Source organism: Temnothorax curvispinosus, unplaced genomic scaffold, assembly GCF_003070985.1.
Source record: "Temnothorax curvispinosus isolate PA1 unplaced genomic scaffold, ASM307098v1 QBEX01012496.1, whole genome shotgun sequence".
In the NCBI taxonomy this organism is placed as follows: domain Eukaryota; kingdom Metazoa; phylum Arthropoda; class Insecta; order Hymenoptera; family Formicidae; genus Temnothorax; species Temnothorax curvispinosus.
In genome coordinates, this window is record NW_020222276.1 from 287,485 (window position 1) to 308,177 (window position 20,693).

At 35.3% G+C, this 20,693-nt stretch overlaps 4 protein-coding genes across 12 annotated transcripts in view; 3 read left to right on the top strand and 1 right to left on the bottom strand.

Annotated features, from left to right (window-relative positions):
* Positions 1 to 20,693, bottom strand: part of LOC112462556 (dnaJ homolog subfamily B member 1-like) — a 70,227-nt gene that overhangs the window by 8,962 nt on the left and 40,572 nt on the right. The window lies entirely within an intron of this gene.
* On the top strand, positions 921 to 3,681 carry LOC112462555 (intraflagellar transport protein 43 homolog B). 3 transcript variants are annotated; one of them, XM_025028412.1, is made up of 7 exons: positions 921 to 1,085; positions 1,295 to 1,546; positions 1,656 to 1,831; positions 2,278 to 2,307; positions 2,369 to 2,409; positions 2,780 to 2,852; positions 3,323 to 3,681. In XM_025028412.1, exons 2-7 carry the CDS (start codon positions 1,508 to 1,510, stop codon positions 3,543 to 3,545), a joined length of 582 nt encoding a protein of 193 aa, XP_024884180.1. In that variant the 5' UTR covers positions 921 to 1,085; positions 1,295 to 1,507; the 3' UTR covers positions 3,546 to 3,681. The 3 variants fall into 3 exon arrangements, with proteins under 3 accessions (XP_024884180.1, XP_024884181.1, XP_024884179.1); XM_025028413.1 differs by having other exon boundaries at positions 1,335 to 1,546; XM_025028411.1 differs by lacking the exon at positions 921 to 1,085 and having other exon boundaries at positions 1,246 to 1,546.
* Positions 4,789 to 8,187, top strand: LOC112462551 (intraflagellar transport protein 57 homolog). 2 transcript variants are annotated; one of them, XM_025028403.1, is made up of 9 exons: positions 4,789 to 5,343; positions 5,442 to 5,694; positions 5,858 to 6,048; positions 6,130 to 6,411; positions 6,488 to 6,656; positions 6,748 to 6,856; positions 6,923 to 7,119; positions 7,470 to 7,614; positions 7,684 to 7,850. In XM_025028403.1, the coding sequence occupies exons 3-9, from the start codon at positions 5,891 to 5,893 to the stop codon at positions 7,848 to 7,850; spliced, it is 1,227 nt and encodes a 408-aa protein (XP_024884171.1). In that variant the 5' UTR covers positions 4,789 to 5,343; positions 5,442 to 5,694; positions 5,858 to 5,890. The 2 variants fall into 2 exon arrangements, with proteins under 2 accessions (XP_024884171.1, XP_024884172.1); XM_025028404.1 differs by lacking the exons at positions 4,789 to 5,343; positions 5,442 to 5,694 and having other exon boundaries at positions 5,891 to 6,048; positions 7,684 to 8,187.
* Positions 8,409 to 19,345, top strand: LOC112462548 (protein croquemort-like). Of its 6 annotated transcripts, none has more exons than XM_025028400.1 (9): positions 8,409 to 8,536; positions 14,440 to 14,578; positions 14,676 to 14,839; positions 14,925 to 15,069; positions 15,161 to 15,364; positions 15,460 to 15,671; positions 16,059 to 16,356; positions 16,436 to 16,509; positions 16,957 to 19,345. In XM_025028400.1, the coding sequence occupies exons 2-9, from the start codon at positions 14,459 to 14,461 to the stop codon at positions 17,222 to 17,224; spliced, it is 1,485 nt and encodes a 494-aa protein (XP_024884168.1). In that variant the 5' UTR covers positions 8,409 to 8,536; positions 14,440 to 14,458; the 3' UTR covers positions 17,225 to 19,345. The 6 variants fall into 6 exon arrangements, with proteins under 6 accessions (XP_024884168.1, XP_024884165.1, XP_024884167.1 ...); XM_025028397.1 differs by lacking the exon at positions 8,409 to 8,536 and adding an exon at positions 10,515 to 10,607; XM_025028399.1 differs by lacking the exon at positions 8,409 to 8,536 and adding an exon at positions 10,603 to 10,692.

Genomic DNA, 20,693 nt, shown 5'->3' on the forward strand with positions numbered 1-20,693 from the left:
TAACATATATTATGTGTTTTATAAAATTTTTCTCATTTTATGTAATAACAAATATCATAAAAATTGTTGACTAGATAATGAAATGCAAAATAATATAGCAACCTGAAAGGTACTCATTTTTTCGTAATGAGAAAAACGCGAAAAAAAAATGTTAACATCACACGGTGTTCCCAAGCGGTCACCCATCCAAGTACTAACCGTGCTCAACGTTGCTTGACTTCAGTGATCGGACGAGAACTGGTACTTTAAAAACGTTTTTTTTTTTTTTTTTTTTAATATGTTTATTGCACACCATATAAATTGTCGGGATTACATATATTTCCAATAAACAAGAAAATTCTTATGAACTAGGGTACAATCAGTCTGGCCCAACTTGGGCTCTCGCAATCGAATACATATTAGTCTTTGGTAATAGAAAATAAACGATATCTTATTGTGTTGCACTTAAGTCTAGTGTGTTCCGTAACTCATTATAAAAGTATGCTAGAAAAAGGTGAGTAAAAAACTAGCTATTTTAATTTTAGGTTTGGTACTTTAAAAACGTGATTTGGATGTTAACGCCAACATGATTCTTATTTGTGGATATAACTATACTCATATATCTCTATTATTTCCAAACTTTATTTTTGTTATAAATGTTATAAAAATCATTATTTGATCAAAGCAGTAAAGTCATGAAATCTTTCCTTTATATGAAAACGTTGCCTTGCGACGCTGACCTTTTAGGAGAGAATTTAGCGTCTTTGTGACTCCAATTATTACATTTACATTAAAAATAACTTATTATTGAGCTAATGAGCAACGGATAACAAATGCAAAATCAAATGTCTCTTAAATTTCCTTATCATATCCCGTTCGATGAGTGAATCAGATCAAACGTGAATTAAACGCGAACGAACAATACTGGACATTCTGTTCTCATGACCGTTCAGTCGTTGGTCGCTTAGTGTAGACACGCCTTAAAACGGACAAAAGCAGGGAAAGACTTCCCTAGCAGTATCTTCCCTAAATAAAATGATGGCGAAGACGGAGAGAGGAAACAACCCAAACCTGAAAGAAATTTTTTTTCAAACAGATAGTGTTCAGTAATTTGACTGTGTTGCACCGTTAAATAAACGAATTGACAATTTGCAATAATTCTTAGAATATATTGTTTTCTCATCTCAAAAACTATAACAAGTCAAGGAATATTCAGAGTCTCCTCCTATATAATATCTACACACACATATATATATATATATATATATATATATATATATATATATATTTATGTACACATGTACATTTATTCTAGACACATGTAAAAAAATATGTGGCTGTATGTGTGAGTGCAGGACGAGAGTGTAGTCGGTCGTCATGGTTACCGCTTGCAAACGTGAGACAGCAGCGGTTATACACTTGTCAAATGTATGTACCGTAAGCTCCGACTTGGAGTGGCTTACAACGCAGGAGCATTCACCCGGACGCTTGGACGCATTGTTTTAATGCCGCGTGACTGATCAACAGAATGGATTGGGCCACCGACCTCGAGATTACTTCGAAGAAGGTAATTTCAGAAGATCTTAGAAAGTCAGCTAAGAATTTAATATTTCTAAGGAACTCCGAACGACTGCTACAGTTAAACTTAAGTATGAAGTGCACCGATTAATTTGCAGCTGCTGCCTCGCCTAGGTAGGCGCGCAGGTCAGAGTAATTTGGAGGAGAAGTCTGACGATGATCCTCTGGAGAGCCCTATATCCTTCTCGTCTGGGAAGTCTGTATCTGTGCAAAGACCGATAGTTCCACCTCGGTCGAGGAAAACCGGCTGGGGCGATGAATTGAAAAGCGGCAAGTAAGTAAGCTCTAAACTCAAATACAGAGCTAACACGAGTTTAAGACTCATGGATGTACGAGCAATACAAATTTTCAATGTTTCCCCCCTTTTTTCTCTAATGTGCAATAAAACTGTTCGTGCCCATGCGGCACACTTCGCATCTAGTGTCTCAAAAAGAGATAAAAAGTTTACTGCACAAATAGTTGAATTGCATATAAGTGAGAGTAAAAAGGAGTAAAGAGTATTGAAAAATTTTTATCGCATATAAATATGTACATCCGTCCCAAGAGATTCATGTAAGGTTTATTACGGTTTGTAATATAAGTGAGTCAATCGATTCAACTTATATTAGTATTCTGCAGGTAATAAATATAAGTTTGAATCGTTTACAAAGTGGAGTTTAAATGGGTTAAAATAAATTTATTAAGTACAACCAGTTAAGCAATTCCTTTTTCATTATACAGATCAAGGGCGGCGCCAAACGTCATTGAACAGTGAGTACAATTCATAAAAATGAAGAATCAGATATCTAGCTATTGACGAACTATTTCTTAGGGAGCGTTTTCGAATGCTTGACAAGGAACAGCAAGAAGACGGTGAGCTGATTCAAAACGAGTTGTATTAAGAGCTTGTACATTACTTAATTAACTATTCAATTAGAAATTCTATCTCCCACTTAGATCAATCCCTTATAGAAATTTAATACTGTGAGTGATTATTTGGCTAGTAATTAATTACTTATTTTGAGTATTAAAATAATTAAAAACAGTACTTTTAATACTCGAAATAAGTAATTAATCACTAGCCAAATAATCACTTACAGTATTAAATTTCTGTAAGGGATCTTTCACTAATATAATTTTCTAACATTGATAATAAGAGAAAAGCATGGAAAAAATTAAATAGTTATTATTTCTTTTCATCACTCACTTTTTCTTCAGTGTTATTAATCTTTTGTATTTGTAGATATTCCAGTTATACCTGATTTAGATGAAATTCAGGAAGATAATATCTCGTCTGAGATTGCAAGCGCTCCTATGTAAGTGTGTTCTCTTTTTATTATTTTTTATTATTTTAAGATATCCATAAAAAATTGTATCAAAATTCCTATATGAAACTCGCGTATGAAAATAATATATAATTATAATTCTAAATGCAAAAATATTAAAATAATTAATATCCATTTCTATCAACGCAGGTTAATTTTATTCTCGGTTTAACTTACCTGTCATCTTTTCCTAGTTCTTAAGAGTTAGAAAAAGATAGAAAGTAAGTTAAACCGAGATTAAAGTTAAATCTACATAGGCATATAAGTCTTTCGTACAATGAGAGAGAAAAGAATTATATTGAAAATTATAAATTATAAGTGTCTGTTTTGCGAGAATTGTTTTGCTCTTTTAATATACCTATAATAGATTATAATATTTTATTATTTTATAATTATGTGAATAATGTTATTTATTTCATTTAAAGAAAAAGTTTCTTTGTATCTTGGGATATTATTTTTAGAGTCAACGCAAATAGAGTGACTGCGTACGAGGAATTGGACACTGATCTGGTGAAAAATGCTGCATACACATCGTTGGACGGCGTCAGCCTTTCTCTCCTCGCGGATAAGCTGTACAATGAAAATTTAGTGAAGGAACCGGACGAAGTTTGGAACTGGAATCTCCTTTTCACGCAAATTTCTTCGGAGATCAATAACGAGACGCAAAAGAAGATTGAGGCCTAAAGATGCGTCAGATCGCGAGTTTGAAATAAAAATGGAAATTGTGGGTATAAAATAACGCGTTATTTGTTATATCATTCATTGATATTTGTACATTGTTTTCTTGATATTTTGGAAATAAACTTAAAAATTAATCTAATCATTGCTGCGCAACCTAATCTCCCAAATCCAACTATACAAAAATGTGAAACGTTTTCTTCTCTCGCAAGAAAGTAAAAATACCTAAATCATAACATAATTTAACACCGATTTAAGACTTTTGTTCACTCATTACAGCTATTTTGGTCTAATGATATCAGAAGCGGGATAATATATCATAAAAATTCTTACATTAAAATAAAAACGTCTTTCAATAAAATAGCGTTTGTAGCTGCCCAGATAACATGCATGTTGCATAAGACGTCATAAATATCTTTACGACGTCTTATGCAACATGCATGTTATCTGGGTGATAAAATAGACTTGTAAAATATATTAAAAACTCTCCTTTTGTTTGTAATCAATAAATAACCTACATATATGTCGAATTGAATAGTGCCTGATCAAGGACGAAAACAAATTGTTTGATAGTTGCAGAATTGAAATAAAAATTTTCGCTCTCATATATTAAATTATAATAAAATAGGAGTCTTCAGTATATTTAAATATATATTACAATTATTTTATAAAAATATAAAGATACTGCACTATAAAACGAAAAATGACACTGTAAGAAGTTATAAGAATATAATTTAGCTTTTTAACATTGTTTTTCATGTCTTATAATTCACAATTTTGCCAAGTATGACGTTGCACGTACTATCAACGCGGAATGCGGACTTGGCAGTCGAGCCAGCAAAATTTCTGAAGTCTTCGAGAGATCAAAAAGGATCAAGGTTGAAGAGCAAAATAGTTTTAAAATCGTGAAAAAATCAAGTTTTAAAAAGCAAAAAATGGCATGCCGCAATCTGCGGTGCCTGCATATGGAAGCGACAAATTACCTCGTTTGACCTATTCGATTTACCCCCCAATTTGGAAATCGCGGTACTTCGAGGAGTGACGTGAAGACTCGGACCGTGCAGGCGTGCAAATCCGTGGTCGTGAGACGAGCCACGAACATGCATGCGCAATCGGGAGTCTGACCACTCAAAGCTACTTGAAGCTTACGACAACGTGACAACACCCACTGAGCAGATCTGCCAAGCTCTACGATAAGCGATCAATGTTCAGTTGTGCCATCACTAGCACACGCTTCCGAAGGTACGGCCTCGCCAGGCGCTATATAAACGAACTCTACCGATCTAGGAGCACGTGCGAGAAACGGGCGAGTTCTCTTCTCGATGCCGCGGACGAGTATGCCGCGATCGAAAATCGTTCCGCGTACCTTCGCAAAATGTTACGCGAACGCGGAACGTCATTATCGCATCGTTAACAACAATTTCGCGATTATTATCTAAAAAATCGGACGCAGCGAAGACCAGTCTTTAAGATAATGGCCATCTAGTGGCAGACCGTCGCTTCTTCTTTGTCATGTTAAAAAGAAAAAAAAACAAAGCGCTGTGCGTAGCACAACATCGGCTGATCGCTGAACTACCGCTGAAACCACGCTGAATGGTTGAACGCAGGCGCGTGAAGAATGAATGAATAACGCCACGAGTTCGACGCAATGTCAAAAATGTAATTGGAAAGCAAGAAACTGCGGAGATGATGAGCGAACGTTTAGAAAATAGTCACGGGACTATTAGTGAGAATTGAACCGACGAGATTTTTTGTTTAAATCAGCGTGACTTCTCGACGATCGATTCCCGATTGATCGCCCACTGTACGTTTGTTGCCTTTCGGCAACGTGGTAATCACGTTCGTCGAACTGTCGTCGGCAAACCGCTAAACGTTGACCGTGGTGGCTATCGATTTTTTCAGAACTGTCCGGGAATTACGTGGCCGACGATCCTCGATGTAAAAGGCCGACTTAACCTGAACCTGAACCTGAACCTATTCTCATCGATGGATTACATTTTTTTGTACTACGACAATCAATCAGTCAATTGTTTAATCAACTAACGTATTACAATCTCTGTTGGTACAAATGACACAGTATGCTGCCGTTTCTTGGAGTATCGGAGTTCAGAGGCGAACGTCACGCGACGCAAAGCTGCTGCTCTGCGACTATCTAGTGAGTATATTGAGAACTTGCATCTATTAATTAATTTAAGATGCAATTTTATAAAAGCACTTTAATTCATTATTTTTATTTCTGTTATTATTATTTATTATTTAAGCCTTTTAATTTAATCGTTTGGTATCTCTATCTAAAGTATTTAACAATTCTTTTGCAGAATTAATAGAAAATAAATTTAAAAGGCAACGACATGTTTCGGGATAGCCAAAAGATCGTCGTGGAGGACGGGCTCGCCCCGTCCGCACCGTACGTCATAAACATTCGAATGGAAGATCTGTTGGAGAAATTGAAGCTGCTGAATTACGACGCGGAATTCGTGCACGAGCTAAAAATGAAACCGATCAACAGGTGAGATAATCGCAATGTCGATACAATATATTTAATACCATTTAATACCTGATAAGATAATTGTAAACATTGTGAAAACAGGCATCACTTTGTAATTCCAACAAATCCCGGTGAGCAGTTTTACACGTTTACCTGCCTGGCCGCGTGGCTGATTAGAAAAGCTGGGAAAAGTTTTGAAATGCCGCAAGAATCGGACGATCCTAATTCCACGATAGCTCTGATCTTGGATTATCTCAGGGAGGTCGGCATACCTGTGGAATTCCCACCCAATAAGCTTAAGCAAGGCAGCGGGGAACACGCGGTTTACGTTTTGGATAATTTGGCTGATAATGCTTTGAAGTTGGCAGAATTCAAATGGAAAAGGTACGGTATATAATTGGCGTTTTCGTCGCAACTTTTATCAAGTTAAATGACTTATTAAAATTACCACCAACGATAGGGTAAATATCCCACCCGATGAGCCTTCTCCAGAACCGGAAATTGAGGATGACGACGCGGAGTTGATCTTGGAGAAAGTGGAGGAGGAAATGATGGCCGCGGAGTATGACGACGAGGATCAAGATGTCTTGCACATAGACGACATTACGAAGCTTTATGGACAAAATACTGTAAATAAAATTTTATTCTCACATAGAAGAATTGCGAATAATGCATAATACCGTCATCAAGATTGTCAACTGGTTTTTTTTTACGTTTCAGAGCGAGACGCAAAAGCTAGACAGCATTTTGGAATCTACGACTAATAGGGAAGAGTGGCAATTAGAATTGGAAAAAGTTCTACCTCGTTTGAAAGTGACCGTTAAGACAGGTAATGTCTTTGAGCGAAAATTGATTAGCTAGAACGAACACCACTGTATATTATAATTTATTGCAGACTCGAGAGACTGGAGAGCGCATCTCGAGCAGATGAAACAATTGCAAACGAATATTGCGACTAATCTGACCGGCACGAAGGCTCACTTGAACAAAATCTACACCGATATCGGAAATACTTTAGACAAGATCAAAACTAGAGAAACTTATCTTAATAGGCAGCTCGAACCGTCTTTAACACAATACCGCTCACTGCAAGTGAGTTTACGTTTAAATTTATAATATTTTTAGTGACCAACCGTTTTAATTGATTGACTCATTGACTGCGTTAAATTCCTTATGTAACCTGAGTTTTTGTTCACTAACGTGCTGAGGATGACCCAAAGACAGGGTCGAAACATACGCTATTCTTATTTGAATATTCTAGATGGTAATAAATTATATAGCGTAGTAATTATCGCGCCTGGCTTTTATTGTCATGTTTGTTAATGTTGTTCGATTTTATAACATTTTTATGTTATATATTATTTTCGTATATATATTATATTTTTTATACGTATTATTAAGTTACACATACGGAGTGACACGTGAATTTATCATTAATCTAGGAAGAATTATCAAAAATCAAGGAACAGTACAGAGACGTTAGTGGCGGCGTTACCGAACGGACGCGGATGCTTAATAAATTAATGGAGGAGTTGGAACACATAAAGAGAGAGATGGATGAGAGAGGATCCAGCATGACAGACGGCAGTAAGTATAAAATTAGATATTCCATCAGATTTAAGTATCTTATAATTTCACCCTAAAATAATTCCTCAGCGCCGCTTATTAATATAAAGAAGACAATCACGAGAATGAAGAATGAGATTTCCGAGATGAATATTCGAATCGGCGTGTTGGAATACAGCTTGATGTGCGCGCGAGTACGGGATCGGACGCAGCTGCGGGAGGACATGAACAGCACGAGTGCCTCGGTGATAATTTAACGCGCACGTCGTGTGCACATCTTTGTTATTTATATTCACATACTTCAATCCGTCCAACACGTGTGATGTCACGTCTAGTCTTGAGTGGTCTTGAGTATTGTCAACACGGGTCCAATTACGCTGCCCCCAACGAAGTTGCGACAATGCAACTACGTAGAACTGAAGGTACCGCATCGACTGCAGTAATGGAGAACGTGAATTTCTCGTTACACACTTTATACTCTTATACTTAATTAGCTCGCAATTGTCAACGATGGGTTGTCTGTCGACACCGTCACAGAGTTTCAATTACAGTTAAATAATAAAGCGTGTTCTTCGATTGTTTTTTTTTACCCAATGTGATCTTAACTCACTCTTGTCTTATCTGAATCGAAAACACCCTCCCTCCCTTCACTTCCCGCAGCTCCTGTATTTTTTTTCTGCGGATATCGCATTCGTGACTCTGGAAATTGTCGATCAACGATCAATGCGCACACACGCAACGATGGTGAAAGAATACGGATATGTGTGTGCGTGCGAGAGCGTGTGCGCTGCGCTGCGTGAAATTTGCGTCCGCGACTTCAGTCGGCGCGCGAGCTCGCGTGTATCCGCGCGTTTGTTTCGCGACTCGAGAGTCTCAGCGTCACGCACGTCGGTGCACCGGCGAAACGAACGCGGGAGGCGCATCTCGATCTCGAAGACAACAGGTGCGTAGGAAGGATCCTTTTGTTTTGATTGAATCTACGCGATCCAGCTGGTCTCTTATCGAATTCCCCGAATTTTGCGCCGTTAATATCGATGCTATGTCGAGATGAGGCAATACGAGACGATCGCTGAAACGATATTACGATCGACAAATTCTCCAATTATCTCGTACATCCATCGGCGAATCGATCGCTTATAATTGAATCGCGGAAACACCCTTGTTTGCCGATTCAAGGATTGATTACGTTGCGGACGTAATTGCTTTTATCGTTCGTAACAAAAAAATTTCGCCGACGATTAGTGTTTGCAATTACGCGCTGTTATAATAAAGTGCTAATCGAAAATGTATCGACAGGAACGATAAGGAAATTAATCTTGACGGGACTACGGCTATTTTTATTACGCACTAGTATCAATAGCGTAATTTGTTGTTTTACGAAGGGACATATATAGATTTAAGTTTAATCTCGTTTACGTAATAAATGCGGAATTTATGGGAACGGCCCCTTTTTTATCATTCGCATTTGCGAAGCAATCAATTCTTGTGAAGCAAGATTCTCTAGAAAACTAAAAAATGGAAATTAAAAACATGTTGCGACACGCGATTTGTTAAATCGTAATCTGCAAGCGTAGCTGAGATCATTATACGAATGAAACGTGAATCGTGTGCCGTTTCTCCATCTGGTCGTGTAGCAGGATATGATAGATAGCTTCCTTTCGGATGCATGTGTTTGAGTCGTGACACGCAATTACCGGAGAGATATTTTCTCCTCATTGCTTTCACTTTCACAATTTCTTCATGTTTATAACGCATCCGACATCAGCCAAGCGCGAAAAATTTTAAGCAATCTCGCTGACATATTTGCAATGTATATTAAACTGTAACAATATTTGTAATAATCAAAATAATAAATATAAGTGATATAACGAATAAAACAAGCTATATATAATAGGAATAAATAATTAATAAATTTCTTTGCAATTATTCTGTTTATGCTGTAACCTATATTTTCTGTTGATTATGTTTTGTACGTTATATAATTTTGTATATTATGTAACATACCAAAAAAGTTTGGAAGACGAGCTTATACATATATCGAACGTTGTGCAAATGAAATTGCTTCAAATGCACATATTCTTTTTACACCGGAGAGATATGTAAATGAGTTTAGATAGGAAAGTCTAAATACGAGTACTCCGCGATGAATCATAGAATGAAAAAAAGTTTGTGTCGCGATATCTACGTAATAAGATATAACTATCAATAGGTGTTAACGATAAATATATAGAGCATTACGTAAATGAATTTTATGATCATTGAGAAGTAGTTATTAGGTTTAATCTAATTGCTCAATAAATGTAGAAAAAAAAAAACAAAATGATATTGCTTAATCCGACGAGTTTCAGTATAAAGTTATTTTACTTTATTACGGAACTCATTGATATTCATTTATAAGCTTCCAAATATAATTTTTAAGAATCTAGATTTTGAAGAATTTATGCTATTTTTTCGGCCGAAATTCAGGTTTTCACGGATTTCGCAATACTTTTACTGTCCAAAGTCATCTGAATTATATTTAATAATTCCTTTCGAGTGAGTAAGTTAACGTGACTTATTTTGCGAATATTTATCATCGACTACATGATACTCTCGGAATAGTATTTGGTCATTTTCCGTTCGACGTATTAATTGAAAGAATCGTTGGTGCAGGCACGCAGTTTTTATCAACGCCTCGAGCGATCCGCAAAGTATTGTTTCACATATCTTTCACGCCTGCAATCGCATGAATAAATCTGAACTTTGAGCGGCAAAGGATAGACGCGGTGCTTATTAATATAGTCATGAAAAAATACTCCTTTCCTCCTACTCGTCATTCCATTATTTGTTCCACCAAGATCCACGATTAGTCATTAATTCGTCATCCAGCGCATTAATATCTGCGCCCCATTTGCGCATTGCGCTCGTTATGTAAAATAGTCTTCGACTTTTCTACACGGAAGCTGCACGTCATAATCTCACGAAATGGTCGATGCTGTCGAGATGACCGTCTTAGAAAACGGCGAGGATGTAAAGTAAGGTGTACATAGTTGGGGAATGGCACAGGAAGAGACATCGTGTGTGCTAAAAGGAAGACCGCGAATAGGATCGCACTAACAGGTGCCGGTTACACAGTTCCTCGCGAAAATCTCGATATTTCTAATAAATAATTCATCGCTAACTCATCAAGGGAATCAACATCATCTGTGCGTGCTTGCAAGCTACTCGCAATCCATCGATAGTGAATAAGAGAAAAAAATCGCGTACGAAGCCCGGAATTGTATTCAAAGCTCTTCTCGCGTTTCAGTTTCGTTTGGACTCGCGCGATTTGTTTTTGATGCGATAAATGTAATAAGATTACCGATTGTCATTTCGTAACGTGCCGTTTTTAATCTAGAGAAGTTCAGGGAATATTGATCTCGGTAGATTGCCCGAATGAATTTATCGTACAAAATAAGATTTCCATCGTTGTCGAAGGTATGTCAGGGGAGATCGAAGAAATATCTCGTAGCTGCCGCGAAGGAGATCTTATCTTAACTTGATAAAACTAAGGCAATCCGTTCGTCTTTCATAATATTCAATTTTATCGGAAATAAAGCACTCGAAATCTAACAATCGATACCGACATCACTCTCGGCCCGTTCGTCATCATCGATATTCTCGATTAGTGACTAGACTTTGTGCCTAACAGTTATTTAATTGTAACACACGGATAAGCATCCACGCCGGAGAGATACACGGAAATAATATTTTGATTTCGAGAAACGGCGACTTTCTATTCTATTTTTTGTGACCATTAGTGTGTGAAAGTAAGTTTTAAGTAACTCGAGGATCGCGCCTGAAACGTGCAACTAATTTCTCGGTGGAGAGGAAGGCAGCCCGCTGTATATTTTACTTCTTCCTCGGATTCTTTGAGACATCCGAGGGAGTAGAAAAATGGCTGAGATCGAAATGTCAGTCCCAAAGGAGCCCTCTCCTAAAACGCGCATGTATGCAACTTCTACGGAGACGTCAGTGCGGTAAGAATCTTCGCGAGTCAGTGCAATTGAAATATCTCTTGTTAAAAACCGGCAACGTTTCCATTTATATCTACCGACTCTTTAAATTTTCTATAATAAAACCTCGAACAAAAAACCGTCAAAGATTGGACATATCGAAATCAAAAACACATTCAAAAGTATATAGAATATGATTTTGGATAATATTTCTGGAGTTATAAAATATATCTGTCAAATTATAAGGACATCTAATGAAATCACATTTTTAGATATTTTTTCTAGCTTCTTCCTCGTCTATTTATCTTGTTCATCATCGTCTCAATCCCTTTTTATTTCTTTTTCCCCGCAATTCTATTTTTTAATAGACGTACGTTATATGCATTGAATGGATCATAGAGAACATTATAAAAATTTATTTATTCGTTACGTACGCACGTAAAAAGGAACGAGGAAGATAATTACTTCAGGAAAATCGTAAACATCGTGAAAACCTTCGGGCAGGAAGGCAAGAGTAGCAGAAAAATAGAAAATTGGAATGTTGTCGGAAATGTCCCGATAGAAGAGAAGCTTCAACGATTTCCGAACACTAGATAAATTTCGATACGCTAGATAAGTTTCTTTATCATTAGTTATCGCAGTTTCTGTAATTGTTATTTCAAATATTTCTATAACTACGTAGTCAGCGCTGAAACAAGTAAGCAGCCGTCTAATTAAAATAATGTTCGAAACAATGGCATCGCCAGTCATCGCCCACCGTTCGTCCAGTATAATTAACACTTTCGCTTATAAAAAATTCTGCGGAGAGTATAACGTAACGTTCGGTATACTATTACGTAAAGATGTAAGATTCATATGGCTTTTCATAAAAAGCAAATTAATGGGAAAGTTGAGAAACTGACTGAAAAACAAACTGACGAAAAACTAGATATATAAATTAAAAGTTTACGGTATTAAAATTTATAATTTTAGGAGTGGAAAGAATTTCAAATACAATAGTATACATTTTACATATTATATGTAAAACAATAAAATATAAAATATTTTATAAAACATATTTTTAAAATATAAAATATAAAAAATATATTTTATATATAAAAATTCCTCAATTCATACATACATACTTCAAAATAAAAAATTTACTCTAGTTTGAATTCTTCGTATTATATCAAAGTAGCAATATTTTTAATTGATACAATGATTAATACAATGTGATACACATTTTAATCATGATTTGGGTAGCTTGTTATTTTATTTTAAACATTCGCACGTTTTGACACTCGCTCTGTCGACCAGCAACGCATACTTTCCTTCACATCTCCGACGTTCAATGATTACATCATTACGTCCAAGTAAAAAACAAAAGAATAGTTTCATCTATAAGAAACTACAATATGCCGCTATATATGCAGAGTATCGAGTGTAGAAAGTGTGCTGGTATAGTGCAGTAGAGAAAATAGTAAAGTAGAGAGATCTGCATTCGTCTTCCGATGATATTTTATAAATTTTTCGGCAAGGATGTGACAAAATAACGATCTTCCGCGATCGAGATGCACTGCTGCGGGCTGTTTAACGCGAGACAAAATTTGATGTCTCGTATCTCGCCCGTTCTCGATTGTTACCGAGATAAACAGCGGTAAGATAGGTTAGCGTACACACCCGGTATATGGGATGGGACTCCGTACTCCGTGTAAAGCTCCGTACTCCGCCAGCCCAATTACGGGTCTCGCGAACGTCGCTTTTCCGCGGGGAGATACCTACATTGATGAATTAAATTTATTAAATCATTGAAATCGCCTTGTTTACGTTCCGTTCGACTCCAAATGACATGCAACGCGTACAGTGTCCACGAAGTACCGCAGAATGCTCCTTACGCGAGCGGGACCGACGGCTACGCGTTCCTGGAGTTACTTAATTCCAATTAAAACGTTAATCAGAGCGTAATCAAAGCGTAACGAGTTGACTTTCACCCGATCACAACGATTTCAGTCAACGCCCAAACGTTTCACGTCAGAGACGTTTGCCTTGACCACCCGATACATTCCATTTTCTCAGATAACTTTTGCATACCTAGCTGTCATTCACTGACTGATTTTGCACGTAACCGCACGACTAGTGTAACAACATGCATTATTTGTAAGAAGTTTTCCCTTAAGTTCCTAATAATTAATAAAAATCAATCTTGATAATTGATGATAATCTTGATAATCTTGACTCCTGACTTATCCGTCAGGAGTCAGATAAGCTTTTGAGTTTACATTCCTGAATTATATTTGAGCTTATATTTGACAAAATATGTACAATTTGCTTGCTTTTGTGCAGTCAGTGGTCAGTGATATCGCAAAAACTGAAAAAATCGCGATTTTCAATAAATATATTCCTTATAAAAATATTCCTAAATGTATCATAACCTTTTTTTCTCTCTTTCTCTCTCTCTCTCTCTCTTTCTCTTTCTTTCTCTCTGTCGCAATATGTTACTCTAACTCCAATTCTAATTAAAATATTTTTGTAGCAAAACGTTACAGTTTGCCCATCTCAGGTAGATAACAATTTGTGTCAAAATTCCAGCTTTCTGACATGAAATCCTCTTTTTGCTCATGTTCACAAAAAAGACATTCTTAAAGTATTATAACCTATCACAAACATATATTGTTCTGAAACTCTGGGATTGATCTATTTTATGATGTTCGACGAGCCATTTATTTTACGATGCTGAATGGAACTTCTGTTTACTCCAAACAATTTTAATTTTCTATAAATTACGTGGCTAAAGAAATGCCATAGTAATTGATCTTCGTGTGTACAGCGAATAGAAGTTCTCGTGTCGTAAAAGTTGAGAGAAATACTGATTATTATTTGTTTTATTTTTCAGACCTTTAGTTCCCGTAAAAATGGCGCGATCCTACAAAAAAGTTCTCATCGTCTCAATCGTCGGTTTGGTGATTACGCTTCTTGGCATAATCGTAGGAGCACTCTGGGTCACTATGCTATATGACTTGACATTTGCAAAGGTATATTCAAGAACCAGAGGAACTTTATCTCAAACGATGTACATACATATAAGTAAAGGATCGCATATTTATAATCCATAAATTTTTTTTCATGCAGCTATTGACGTTAACGTCAGAGTCTCTCACTTTTAATTTCTGGGTGAAGACTCCTATTCCGATGTACTTCAAATTCTACATGTTCAATTGGACTAATGCGCAGGAGTACTTTCAGACTAAGTCAGTGAAACCACATTTTCAGGAATTGGGGCCTTACGTTTTTCGGTAACGTAACTTCCATAAAATTTCTGCTACTTTTCAAAAGTACAGGACATGAATACTAAGATGTGTGCACGTGTCTCTTTCGCAGAGAAGTCGATACTAAGGTACGCCGCGAATGGAATTACGACAATGGAACTGTCACGTTTCAAAGGAGGAAGACTTGGGTCTTTGAAGAGTCCCTGTCCAATGGGAGTCTAACTGACGAGATTACCAACTTAAATCCAATAGCTGCGGTAAGGAACGATTACTTTGTGATAATTATTTGGCAACTAAATCCGCATAAATTTTCTATCGATATGTTTACACTGTAATATTCAATTTTAGACGGTCGCGTCTTCGATAAAACATAAGTCTCCGTTTATACGTAAGATGGTAGACGGGGTTATGGTGCGTTTAGGGGAGAAGTTAGTATTTACTAAAAGCGTGAACACGCTGTTATTCAAAGGGTTCAATGACACGTTGTTGGACATCGCGCGAAAGATGAAAGTGACCAATTTACCGGATTCTAAATTCGCCTGGTTCTACGGGGTGAGTTCAATGAATCGAACCTTACGCATCGAGCAATTTGACATACGAGTAGTCTCAAATATGATCACGGAAACCATTATTTTTTTTTCTTACAGAGAAACGAGTCGGATAGCTACGACGGCACATTCAACATGTTAACCGGTACAACCAACTTGTATGATATGGGAATGCTAAAAGAGTGGAATTACAGTAATCGGACGAATAATTACGAGGGTTCGTGTGGTAGGATACGTGGATCGTTGGGGGACTTTTGGCCACCTGAAATACATAATACAACAGTATCTATATTTGTCCCTGATATTTGCACGTGAGTACTAAAAGACATTATAATACATATCATTTAAGTTAACATGGAAACCTGTGTTAAATTGTGTTAAATTGTCTTACGAATGATGCACTACTTTAATTATTAAATATCCATTTGCTGAATTTTGCGCTGTTAATTTTTATATCAAGAATATAAAAATATAAAAATTTTAAAACGATCAAATTACGATTAAATTTTGAACAAATTGGAGTACATGTGCTCTTTATATATCTTATTATATCTATTAAATATTATTTATTAATATAAGTTATTTATATGGAGAAATAGTAACGAATTGATACTAAAAGTTAATTTTAATTCTTTCATAATCAAATCTTCAATAATGATTAATGAAAAAATACGTATTAAAATGTGTTTATTGTTCAGGTCTATGGATTTGTCAATTCACGAAAATACAACGAAATATGAAGGTCTAACAGGAAATAAGTACATCGGAACGAAAGATATGCTCGATAATGGTAAAAATGTACCCTCGAGACAATGTTATTGTCCCCATGGGGATTGTGGACCTAGCGGAACGTTAAATATTTCATCTTGCAAATTTGGAGCGCCGGCTTTCGTTAGTATGCCGCACTTTTATCTAGCAGACCCGGGCTACAGGGAGAACATAACGGGGATGTCGCCGAATGAGCAAAAACACGAACTATCGATCGTCCTGGAACCGGTAAGTATCTTATATAAAGTATTACTGTGAATGCAAACAGCAAGTATGTGACGAATATTACATGAAAGAAATTTTAAAGACCACAGGTATTCCACTCTTAGTTAAGGCTGCCCTGCAGTTAAATATATTGCTTGAACCAGTGGAATATATGAGGTAAGTAACAAGCAAACACAGCATAGATAATTATTAGCACATAAAAAAATTTCATAAGGTAAAAAAGAAGAAAGATATTATTGGAAAAATAACAAACCGTTATGAAAGATTATGACAACTTGAGGAAAGAAAACGAAATTTTCTTGAGCTATTACTATATCTATACAATTAACAACAAAATTTATTAATTTATTATTAATAGAAAAATATCCAAAGTGAGGCGAATTTCCATTCCATTTAAAATGTTGATTTTTAACAATGTTTTATATCGAAACTGCTTTGAGTAATTAAAGCCAAAACGTCTAAATTGTTGGAAAAGATACTGTAATATTGAATATAATTATATTAAGGATCCTATTTGGATATGCGCTATAGTTTTTCTATGTGTGCGCAGACCTGTAAATAATTTGATAACAGATGAGAGAACGTTTGTTTGCAATTTTTCAGCATGTTCGAGAATATAAACATGACTTACATCCCGATGCTGTGGTTTACTCAAGAGGCTAATATAACTGCCGATTACGCGAAACAAGTTCAGTTACTTTTAATTCTTCCGTCATTAGGTACTGTGACCTTTTTTGGTATAGGGGGAATCGGAATTCTAATATTCTTTATCGGACTCTTCGTTTATGTGCGACAAAGATGGAGAGGAGAGGAGACTCAAGTATTAATATCCAAATACGATGGCGATGTTAGAACAAGAAACGAAATGTAGTTTATTGCTTCTTCTTACCCGCGTGATTATTATAAGTCAGACGCCAAGATTTAAATTTGTTTTCTCATACATTCACATTATTTCTTGTATACGTCATGACTAAAACGCAAGAAGTTATTTATTCTTTCCGTTAATTTAATACAGCATATCGAAATTTGCATTCAAACAGGTTGACAATCTTCCGTGCAAAGCGAGATTTATCACGTCCATAAAAATATTGCGTAACTTTACATTGTTGTGAAAAATAACATTAATAAAAATAACATTCCATATTTTTATTGGCGCCGGACTTATATTAATTGTGCCTTCTTACGTGCCATGGATAGAGCTAAAAATATTTTTACTTCCTTTATATTTTACTTTACGTCATTTACTTCCTTTATGTGTATTCAAGCTTCCTTCTTTAATTTCGGATATAATTATAGAGCAGAGATAAGACTGTATTAATGTCTTATAAATATTTGAAACAATTAATGTACCATAAGGGTACTAGAAAGTGCCTACTTAAGCTAGTATAGCTATAGATTTTCAATAAGTAATAGTTCACATTGTCAATAACATGTTAAAATGAAAATTTATTCCTATATTTGTCAAGATGTGAAACGAATGTAGCTTTTATATTACCAATATAAAATCTATGAAATATTTGTGCGGCGGAACAATCTTCGAGCATAACTGAAACATCGTTTTCATCAGTTATATGTGAAAGCGCAATTAGAGAAAATCTATTATTGGCATTTTATCATCGATATAAATGTATATTACAGCGAAAATGTATGAATTATATTATTTTATATATATTATTTTAATATTATATATTATTGTCATATTCTTCATATATAGAGGAATCTATTAGTTGTTTCATAGAACAAGTTTTAGATATTTGTTACTTTGTCAACATATGTAAGGTATATTATTTTGTCTACTGTGTTTTCTACTTGCGATAAACTAATAATTACCATTCTAAAATTCATATCGTTAATATTTCTGTCAGACGTACGTAATTACGAGAGTTATATTTCTTTCGAGATATAGCTTAGAACAATTGGGAGAATATTTTTGAATTTTATCATTTTTAATTACTATCTTCAACTCGCGAACGGAAAACTGCGAAATTCAGTTTTTTTGCGATTTCAAGATATAACGATAGATAATGTATAAGCGTATATACAAGCAATATACCTATTTTAACATGAAGAAAAATGATTAGAAGAATATCTTAGTTTTAAAATTGATTAAATTTCAGCAATTTAGAAAAATATGATGAGATCTCGCAGCTACACGAATAAAAAATATTATAGCAAAAAACTTCATTTTGAGCAATTATACCGCATCAGGTCTTGAAAAAATGATAATCTTCGAATCCCAATGATTTTCTTCCAAATCAACGTTTTCTCTATTACGCATGAAATAACACACGGATATGCGTGTATGTATGCAAGAGGAAATATTATCATAAAACATTCAAAGCCGTAGGGAGTAATAAGCGCTATGATTTTAATCATATCGTCTAATTTCCTCGACAGTAATTCATTACGATTGTAGATTCGGTTAAAATTTAGCGAAATGCAAATAATAATTCGTATATAGCAAATACAGAACGCTCGAATATGTGCGTAATTTGCAATAAAGTAAATGCGGCGTTAAATGATGCATCATGTGCAGCGAGACTTATTATACGATTGCGATTATTTTTATTAATAATAAAATAATTTTAACATCTTTTATAAATTACGTTTGCTATATCGTTTCGCGCTAATAACACGCGATAACGATTAAATTAAATATTGCAGTCGGATATCGAAGCTTTAGAAAGTACGTTGAAGAGCAATAGAATAATAGAAATATCGCATGACGTGAAATTATCGAAGGATCGATTCGGATGAAAGTTTCAGAGAAAAACAACCCTATCAATAACTCGAGATCAATTCGCTTGACACTCGTACGTTCGTTTCACTTTATATTGATTTTCGCGGCTTCAGATGTAACAAAACGTGCTGCATTCTTACACGATCGAGCTTTAACACCTGTTGTTGCCCTAAATATCTGTGATATATTCAATGGAGAAGATGTATTTGTGCGCGAAAATGTGAAGAAATATAAAAACTGTTTTACCGAAAAGTATACATTGTTGTTAATTATACCCTTTCGCATATATTGAGCTTCTTGTAAGGTAATTTACTCTAGTTTATCCTTTTTTGTTGCGAAACAGAAAAGTTTCTCTAGTTTATAGTCCTTTGTTGCGAAACAAAAAAGCTTACGTGACCTAAGGATCGCTTCTCATACGAGAACAAATAAAGTGATTAGCCCGAAGCTATCAAATTACGGCGAAAGTACACTCTTTCTGACGTGGATTGCATAAATACTTTTATCGGTAAATCGATACTGTCTAGAACCAGAGCACTAATTACGTATAAAGGGCGTCCTACGTTTCTTTACGTTTAAGTCATCTTTTTATTCGTGGACGGCACCTCGCCGGATTTAATTTGAATGATAGATTCGGGACACTCTGTAGAGAGTGATTTGTATCGTTTCTTTTTGTCCGTTCTCGCCCAGAGATTTTTGCACATTTGCGTATTTCAATGCCTTTTTATATTAACGTATCCTTAATGATGAGCGCGAAACGATTTAATAATAACGCCAAGGGTATCACAAAATTATACACCTTTTTGTGGTATTATCGAACCGTATTTTACGATCAAACAATCGCTTATTAATTTCTCATTGTCTTCAAAACTAGAATTATAATTAAATATGGACATATGTGCGGGGGCTTACCTTTTCTCTCTAATAACTTTCAGGCTTTCCTCGTATATAAACGATCGCTCATTAATTTCTCATTGTTTTTGAAACTAGAATTATAATTAAATATGGATATATGTGCGGGGGCTCTTACCTTTTCTCTCTAATAACTTTCAGGCTTCCCTCGCATATAAACCCCTGCATCTTTCATTATACTTTCCGGTTGTACCCTATTATATTGCGTTTGGGCTACAATATTCCTTTCCTTTAGATCCTTTTCATAAATGTTAATGAATAATATGTAGCTAATTCTATATATCTTTGTCTTTTCATGCATCGTAAAGATAGACAAAGTGTGAAATTTTTTATTTTATCCGACGTGTCTTTTCAATTATTTGATATACTATGAAATAATTGCTATTGATATACTAGAAATAATACCGTTGAATACTATTAATTATTATTAATACTATTAAATACTATTAAATTAATTCCTCGGTAAGTATAATTAACGGCATTCCTACAAAACGTTTTCATTCAAAGCGTCTTTTAACAGTATCAATTTGATAATTAAATTTAATATTAAATAGCGTAATCGTATTTTTCACATGCCACTTTGCGCCTATCATTGGTTTTTATTACGCTATATCATAATTTCCGTTATATTATATATCGTTGTTGAAATATAATAGGGTGTTTAAAAAACGAATGAAAAGAGGTTTGATCA